At 38.9% G+C, this 8,319-nt stretch overlaps 2 protein-coding genes across 3 annotated transcripts in view; one reads left to right on the top strand and one right to left on the bottom strand.

Annotated features, from left to right (window-relative positions):
• The first annotated feature begins 2,475 nt into the window (after positions 1-2,475).
• On the top strand, positions 2,476-5,591 carry eif1axb (eukaryotic translation initiation factor 1A X-linked b). Of its 2 annotated transcripts, none has more exons than XM_014027767.1 (7): positions 2,476-2,646; positions 3,357-3,440; positions 3,726-3,877; positions 3,926-4,027; positions 4,375-4,456; positions 4,782-4,873; positions 5,026-5,591. In XM_014027767.1, the coding sequence occupies exons 1-7, from the start codon at positions 2,631-2,633 to the stop codon at positions 5,029-5,031; spliced, it is 534 nt and encodes a 177-aa protein (XP_013883221.1). In that variant the 5' UTR covers positions 2,476-2,630; the 3' UTR covers positions 5,032-5,591. The 2 variants fall into 2 exon arrangements, with proteins under 2 accessions (XP_013883221.1, XP_013883222.1); XM_014027768.1 differs by having other exon boundaries at positions 2,479-2,646; positions 3,726-3,829; positions 3,977-4,027.
• A 92-nt stretch (positions 5,592-5,683) lies between these two features.
• Positions 5,684-8,319, bottom strand: part of zgc:112982 (BCLAF1 and THRAP3 family member 3) — a 10,014-nt gene continuing 7,378 nt past the window's right edge. The window contains exons 6-11 of the mRNA XM_014027762.1: positions 7,797-7,905; positions 7,650-7,734; positions 7,436-7,569; positions 6,143-6,212; positions 5,975-6,044; positions 5,684-5,835 (exon numbers count right to left, since the gene is read on the bottom strand). Of these exons, the coding sequence (XP_013883216.1) occupies positions 5,822-5,835; positions 5,975-6,044; positions 6,143-6,212; positions 7,436-7,569; positions 7,650-7,734; positions 7,797-7,905 (482 nt within the window). The 3' untranslated portion in view covers positions 5,684-5,821. The remainder of the gene's footprint in view (positions 5,836-5,974; positions 6,045-6,142; positions 6,213-7,435; positions 7,570-7,649; positions 7,735-7,796; positions 7,906-8,319) is intronic.

Here is an 8,319-nt window from a genome sequence, read left to right as displayed (position 1 = left end):
GTTGTCCATTTGTTCAGCTAATATTACTAATTTTATTAATTTTGTTTCAGCTTTAATAAAAATTTAAATCATTTCATGAGCTGAACAGAAACTTAATCTGCTTTGATTAAAAAATTATTTTCAGAATAAAAGACTTTGATTTTAAATTCAAATTTAAACTTCAGTTTAACTCTCAGATGGTTTCTTTTTTCTCCATTAAAAAAAAGAAAAAAAATTTACGTCCTAAAAAAGCACCGAACTCCTGAGCTCAGATTTCAGCCTCTGATCCGTTCTGTCGACCCGACCCGACCGCCGCAGCAGAACCAGGGAAAAAACAAAAACAAAAACTCAGGTTTCTAAGAATGAATCAAGGTTTTTTTAAAGTCAGGCAGGTGAGAAGAACACGAGCCGAACTGTCAGCCGAAAACATCAGGAGCTCCTTCAGATGTTTGTTTTCCTGCTTTAGTCTTAAATTKAAAAAGTTGTTTTTGTTTTTGAATCAAACTCTTCCTCGTTTTCTGTCCAGATCCCTTTAAAACCTGAGAAACATTCCAGCTGCTGCTTCGGCTGCACATCTGTCTGAAATCAGCTGCAGCTGATGGAGAAATTAACGGTTCATTCAGCTGATTTCAGCTGTTTGACTCATTTATGTTGCATGAAAAATAATCATGTAAATTAATTTATGCAAAAACATAAAAACAGCAAAAAAAAATCACCTTTAATTTGAAGATTAAACTTTTTGATTTTACATCAAAATAATAAGTAAATTCATGTAATCTGAGCTCAAAGCTTGATATAAAATCTGCAGGTTTGCCTCTTTTATCAGAGAAAATAATCTGCATGTTTCAGCTTCTGCTGCAAAAAATGACATTTTTATTAAAAAATGTTTTAGTGTGAAAATCCAACAGTATTTGAGCAGATGGAGGCTTGTTTTAGCAAATTTTGTTTTGTTTTTTTAAACGTCTAAATTATGATGTAAAATTTGACTCCATTTTGTTTTTTTTTGTTTTTGGCAGTGTTGGGCTTCCATAGAAGTTAAAAAAATAAAACCAGACGTGATCTCAGAAGTCTGATGTCTGTCRGCTCAAAGGGATAAATTTCAGATTTTATGTTTTTTATATAGTTTTTGAATATATTTGTTGATATTTTATTTGTTTTGGACCGTCTGTCTGCAAACAGCTCTGGGATTTAAAAAAACAGACTTTTCTTCTGTGATTCTGAACAGAGGAGCAGATTCCTCTTTTCTTTTCTCTCCATCTTTGTTCTTCCTCCTCGTCATCAGATCCTGTCAGAGACGTGTTCAGCGCTGCTGCTGCCTCCACAGCTCTGTTTTTTACCTGCAGAGTTGGACTTTTTATTGGAAAATAATAAAATACAAGAATCAAATGAAAACGTGTCGTTTCTGTCTGACGTGTTGAAAGTTTTTTGTTTACAGAAACAACCAGATGAATTTATTTATTTTTTATTGGAAAAGTTCAAACTGATACTAAAGTTCAAGCTTTTAAAACTGTCTGAACCCACATGCAAATTCATCTCTGCCCTCCCTCCTGAGGGTTATTAATGTTCAGACTTTGTGATCTGTGTAGTCACAGACTTGAGTGACAGCAWTTAAAAATAATAGTTAATTAGCAGCAAAAAAAGAAGTTTATAACCTGTTTTTAGCTGTAGTCCCTGATTAACAATGTTTATGCATACAAATAAAAATAATCCTTCACATCAGTTAGCTTCCACAATACATAATTTTTGTCGCAAAACTCACTGTACATGTTTAGAATATTTACCTGTAATTTCTTGAGTCTAGGACACTGGGTGTACAAAATGCTGAGCAAACGATAATTATAAACACAGGTGGAATTTGGCCCAATAACAGTCCATTCTCAAATYACATTGATATTCTACATGAACTTTTGATATTTCACTTGAAACATGAGTTTTGAACATGAAAACAGTGCAAAAGAGAAATAAAAGGCATTTTGAACATTCAGACAAATATAAAAACCACACGTGAAAAAATACTAATACAAAACTATGCAATACTAATAAACAAAATATTGCGATGCCTACACATTCGCTGATATTTCAGCATAAAACAGCTTGAAGCACTTCCTACAGAAAAATACACATAATACTAAAATAATAATTTTACACAAGAAACAATATAAACCTGTCTGACTCTCCATCAGAGGTGTGAGCACTGAAAGAAAAATGGAAATCACTTCTTTCATAGCAGCAAACGTAATGGTTTTCATTATTGTAATATGTAGGGAAAAAGCATGAAGCAATGATAGATCTAAAGTTACGCCCTTGTGCATGTGTGCATATTTTAATTGAAATAAAACCTTTAAAAATATAATAAAAAATAGAAAATAAAAAATATAGAATTTAAAAACATATTTATTTTTCTGGCGTTTTCGGAGCTCCATAACTTCGACTACAAAACCTTTGTGTTTGTAACAATAACCATTCCAATAAAGCTCGGACGTTTTGAATTCCTTCCTCCGCGCATGCGCAGCTCGACAGACAGCTTCAGCGCTGATTAGCTGCTTTATCGCCACAGTTCGTGTTGATTTCAGCTTTTTCTGACTCCTGTAAACAGTTTTCACAGAACTCTTCAGCGGAGCGGGTTCCACGCGGCCGAGGAGTGAAAGAATATGCCCAAAAATAAAGGTAGGAGGTCCGAACAACGACGTGTTTTGACGGTGAAACACGTCGCTCGGTGGTTTTAACCCGCCGCGGTGAAAACGTGACCCGGGCTGGCTAACGCTGGTTAGCAGCCGCGTAGTTTCTAATCTGGTTTCACACCGGTTTGTGTGTGAAAACCTAACCGAACTTCAGGATTAATGGAGTTGGTTTAGATCTGATGAGGCTGGTGAACCTTCACCTGCTGCTAACTGTTAGCTAACTGCGTTAAACCCCACCCTGAGCCGGCCTCACTCACATCTGCTCCTGTTTTTATTTAAAATCACTCAGTAACCCGGGTTTTATTTATTAAACCGGTTTAAATGCTTTATTTTAGCTTGTTAGAGAGGTTTAAATGAGCTAATTAATGTACTGTTAAATTGAATGCTAGTTAGCCTCATGTTGCTACATATTAGCTGATTATTTATTTAACATGATTAAATTAAAGAGTCTCTATAAGTTAGTCTGTAAAAGTTCTGATCCAGATCCTGTCAGCTGATAAACCTTATTTATTAAGTCTGGAGTCACTTTTTATTATTTAAACAGGCTAAAGAACAACAGGAAGTTTTGTTTTATTATCAGTCATGTGAAGCAGAAAGTTCAGGTTTAGTTGTTTTATTTTGAAAGGTTTGGTTTCAGTTTGGATCCGGGTGTCTTCAGGACCAGTTTTTGACAGTCATGTTGGTCTGTGTTCACAGGTAAAGGAGGTAAGAACCGGAGACGTGGAAAGAACGAGAATGAGTCTGAGAAGAGAGAGCTGGTGTTCAAAGAGGACGGGCAGGGTGAGTCCTGGTCCTGGTCCTACACATCACCTCAGACCTGGTCCTGGTTCTACACATCACCTCAGACCTGGTCCAGTTTTACCTCCTGGGTTTTATTAAAATCCCTCAGCTGGTTCAGGAGATATTTTGCTAACAGACACGTTTCATTTATTACATTTTAAACTTTGTTTTACAGACGATGACTCAGTTTGTGTCTAAATGTTTATCAGAACTTATTAAAATGTCAGCAGGTTGTTTGTTTGTTTGTTTGTTTACTCGCTGAGCTGAACTCCAGGTGTGTTTCAGAATACGCTCAGGTGATCAAGATGTTGGGGAACGGGCGCCTGGAGGCCATGTGCTTCGATGGGACTAAGAGGCTCTGCCACATCAGAGGAAAGCTCCGGAAAAAGGTAGAGGCTCTTTTCACCTGGACAGGCTCCGCCCACTTCACTGTGGAGGTCACAGAGGTCACAGCCTGGCCTGGCTCCGCCCACTTCACTGTGGAGGTCACAGAGGTCACAGCGACTCGGGTGAACTGTGTTTTTGTTTTCCTGCAGGTCTGGATCAACACGTCCGACATCATCCTGGTGGGGCTGAGGGACTACCAGGTGGGTTCAGATCTGGGGTTTTAACAGGGTCAGATGAGACCACGTCAGACCTGGATCAGGTTTATAACAGACTGTTTCTGTTATTTACAGCTTTTATTGTGAAGGCTTTGACCGTCTAATCCAGATTATAGTTCTTGATACTTGAGTTAAAGTGATCACCTCCACCTGTTTCAGAACCATCAGTTCTGACGGAGCTTCTTCAACAGATTTTATCAGTTATAATAAAAACGTCAAACTTTAAATATTTGAGTTTAATCATCAAACTTCCTGTTAATAACTGTATTTATATTCAGAGTTTAGATTTAATCTCCTTCACGTCTTCATTTTTATTTCCTGACGTGTTTCAGGACAACAAAGCCGACGTCATCCTGAAGTACAACGCAGACGAGGCTCGCAGTTTGAAGGCTTACGGGGAGCTGCCAGAACACGGTGAGTCTGGACACATTTAACCCCTCAGCTCAGAAAACCASTTCCTGTTAAACTACAAAATAAAAGTTCCAGGAAAAGGTGCAGATACAGGTTTTTACCAGCAGATTTATTACTGATAAAAGTAAAATAATTCAGTTCTTTAAAATCTGTTTAATAACGTATCAGTAAAACTATGAACATATTGTTTTACATGATTTACTGTATAAAATCAGAATATTAGGTGTTTTATCCACCTGTTCTCTGTAGACTCTTATTTTTAAATGTCACAGACGAGTTTTATTTTTTTGTCCGTCTTTCTTTATGAAATCGTTTGTTTTCCTCGCAGCTAAAATCAACGAGACGGACACGTTTGGACCCGGAGACGACGATGAGATCCAGTTCGACGACATCGGGGACGACGACGAGGACATCGATGACGTGAGTTTTTTATATCAACCTGCTGAAACGTTAAAAACATCGATGTCTAAATGTTTTGGTTTTTATAGAAACGTTTAAAGGATTAAATTCTTCTTTAATTATCAGATAATTTCACAGTAAACTCAGTTAAAATCACTTAATTTCCCTTTCAGATCTAACGCTGCGACTGAAGGCTGGATTTTACTACAGACGCTCCGATCGGGGAGGTTTTGGGACGATTCTGCACATTATTTTATTAAAACTCAGTTTATTATTGTTTGTTTACTCTTCCTGTTGGTTTTCTCAGTTTTAAGCTGTTTAAACTCCATCAGAAAATATTCTAACTTTTTTTTTTTTCATTTCATTCACTGATTTGTTTTATTTTGTAGATTCAGCTGCAGAATATCACCACCTCATTTTAAAACAAGTATTTATATTAATTTCCCTCTGTGGGATTTAGAATCAGAATAAAACTTGTTTTTTGTCGGAGCTGAAGACAGTTTAAAAGCTGTTTTTATTCAGAGACAAACTTTGTTTTTCTGACATTAAACTGGAGAAACGAGGCGACCGTCTGTAAAAACTGATTTTCTGTCCTGGATCAGGTCCTTGACTCATGTTTTTAAAATAAAGTCAGAATTTGTGTAAAGATCTTATTTCAGATCAGGACCCTCTGCTCTGTCCCACCCCTGACTCTGAATAAATAAATGTTCTGATGTTTCCAATAAAGACCCTAACTCCAGCGGACCGCCTCCTCCTSTTCTGTGAGACCGAGGAACCAAATGAAACTTTTGTTTGAAGCTGAAGAAGTTTTAATTTAAACCAGAACAAAAACAAGTTTTACATTTCATCTTTAATAAAACTGTTAAAGAAAAAGTTCAAACTGCAGAATAATTTTCTCTAAGAGGAGCAGAGGAAAAGGAGAATTGAAAAGTTCTGGTTCTGGATGGTTTAAAATAAACTTCTGGTCCGTCACCAGCTGGGACCTGAAATAAAAACAGGTTAAAGATCAAACTTAAGATTTGACTTGAAATCCATTCTTTCAGATAAAACTAAACATTTCAGCTCAGATTCTTTTATCCTCTGAGCTGCAACAACGTGATACTGGAGCAGGTTTCACATCACCTGCAGGGTTCTGTCTCTGGTTCCAGCGGTTCTGACCCGGGTTGGGTCTGTTAGAAGCTCTTCTTGGTCCCTGGAGGAGGAAGGATAAAATGAAATAAAGTGTTTCTGATTCCAGCGTTTATTCTGCACCCAGAGACTCCAGCGTTTAGTCTGCACCCAGAGACTCACCATGTTTCCCTCTCTCCTCCGGTTCTGCTCTCCGCTCCAGAACCCCTCGTGTTCCGTCAGGTCCGGCTCTCTGGAACACAACGGGTCAGGACTCAGGTTTTATAAATAAAGTTTTATTTGTTGGTTTCTTTCCCAGCTGCTACTTTTAGAATAAACAAGAACTTTAATCCTTTTAAAAGTTGAACCGTTAAAATAAAAGTTTAAAGTTCATTTTTAACTCCAGATAAGTTGTGATTTCATTGATTTATTTTGGTGGTCAGGTTTGTTTACAGCCATGAACAAACAGGAAGTCAGATTTGTTTACGACCACAGACACAAACAGGAAGTCAGGTTTGTTTACAGACATGAACAAACAGGAAGTCAGGTTTGTTTACAGCCATGAACAAACAGGAAGTCAGGTTTGTTTACGACCACAGACACAAACAGGAAGTCAGGTTTGTTTACAGACATGAACAAACAGGAAGTCAGGTTTGTTTACAGCCATGAACAAACAGGAAGTCAGGTTTGTTTACGACCACAGACACAAACAGGAAGTCAGGTTTGTTTACAGACATGAACAAACAGGAAGTCAGGTTTGTTTACGACCACAGACACAAACAAACAGGAAGTCAGGTTTGTTTACAATCACAGACACAAACAGGAAGTCAGGTTTGTTTACAAACATGAACAAACAGGAAGTCGGGTTTGTTTACGACCACAGACACAAACAGGAAGTCAGGTTTGTTTACAGACACAAACAAACAGGAAGTCAGGTTTGTTTACAAACATGAATGAACAGGAAGTCAGGTTTGTTTACAGCCATGAACAAACAGAAAGTCAGGTTTGTTTACGACCACAGACACAAACAAACAGGAAGTCAGGTTTGTTTACAATCACAGACACAAACAGGAAGTCAGGTTTGTTTACGACCACAGACACAAACAAACAGGAAGTCAGGTTTGTTTACGACCACAGACACAAACAAACAGGAAGTCAGGTTTGTTTACAGACATGAACAAACAGGAAGTCAGGTTTGTTTACAGACATGAACAAACAGGAAGTCAGGTTTGTTTACAGACATGAACAAACAGGAAGTCAGGTTTGTTTACAGACATGAATGAACAGGAAGTCAGGTTTGTTTACAGACATAAACAAACAGGAAGTCAGGTTTGTTTACAGACATGAACAAACAGGAAGTCAGGTTTGTTTACAGACATAAACAAACAGGAAGTCAGGTTTGTTTACAGACATGAACAAACAGGAAGTCAGGTTTGTTTACAGACATGAACAAACAGGAAGTAGGTCCGGTCTCACCTGACGGCGCTGTGCGAGCGCTGCTGAATCGAGCCGCTTCCTGCGATGGTGACTTTGACAGCCTCCAGTTTCTCCTGCCGCCTCCTGTCCAGGTCGTGCCTCAGGTCTCCTGGGCCTCGTGACGGCTGCTTGTTCTGTGGTACCGAGAGGTCCGGTTAGAGTAACGGGCTGAGCCCAGACGGTTCTGAACACGTTTGTTTGTGTTTGTTCTCACCTGCATGCCATCCAGCCTGGAGAAGAGCGGCTCATCATCATCATCATCGTCGTCAAGAAGAGAGTCTGAGTTTAAACTGAAGCCTCTGCAGGATAACAGAATCAGAACCAGAACCACAGAGACCACCCGTGCCGTCATGTGACCCACCTGCTAGAACTGAACCTCTGGTTCAGGGTCAGCTCCTCCTCAGAGAAGCCTTTCTGTGGAGCAGAGAACCTCTGGTTCAGGGTCAGCCCGTCTCCTCTGAAGTACTGATCTGTAGAACAGAACCGGGTCAGAACCATCATGAGACGTGTTTGAAGTGAATGTCACCTCCAGCAGGGGTGTGTGTGTGTGTAGACCTTTGACGTAGTGTGTGTGTAGACCTTTGACGTAGTGTGTGTGTAGACCTTTGACATAGTGTGTGTACCTTTAACAGAGTGTACGTACCTTTAACATAGTGTGTGTACCTTTAACATTGTGTGTACCTTTGACGTAGTGTGTGTACCTTTGACGTAGTGTGTGTACCTTTGATGTAGTGTGTGTACCTTTGATGTAGTGTGTGTACATTTAACGTAGTGTGTGTACCTTTAACGTTGTGTATGTATACCTTTGACATAGTGTGTACCTTTGATGTAGTGTGTGTACCTTTGACGTAGTGTGTATACCTTTGACGTAGTGTGTGTACCTT

The sequence above is a fragment of the Austrofundulus limnaeus genome, unplaced genomic scaffold (assembly GCF_001266775.1).
Source record: "Austrofundulus limnaeus strain Quisiro unplaced genomic scaffold, Austrofundulus_limnaeus-1.0 Scaffold681, whole genome shotgun sequence".
NCBI classification, from domain to species: domain Eukaryota; kingdom Metazoa; phylum Chordata; class Actinopteri; order Cyprinodontiformes; family Rivulidae; genus Austrofundulus; species Austrofundulus limnaeus.
This window is presented reverse-complemented; position numbering and strand designations above follow the sequence as displayed.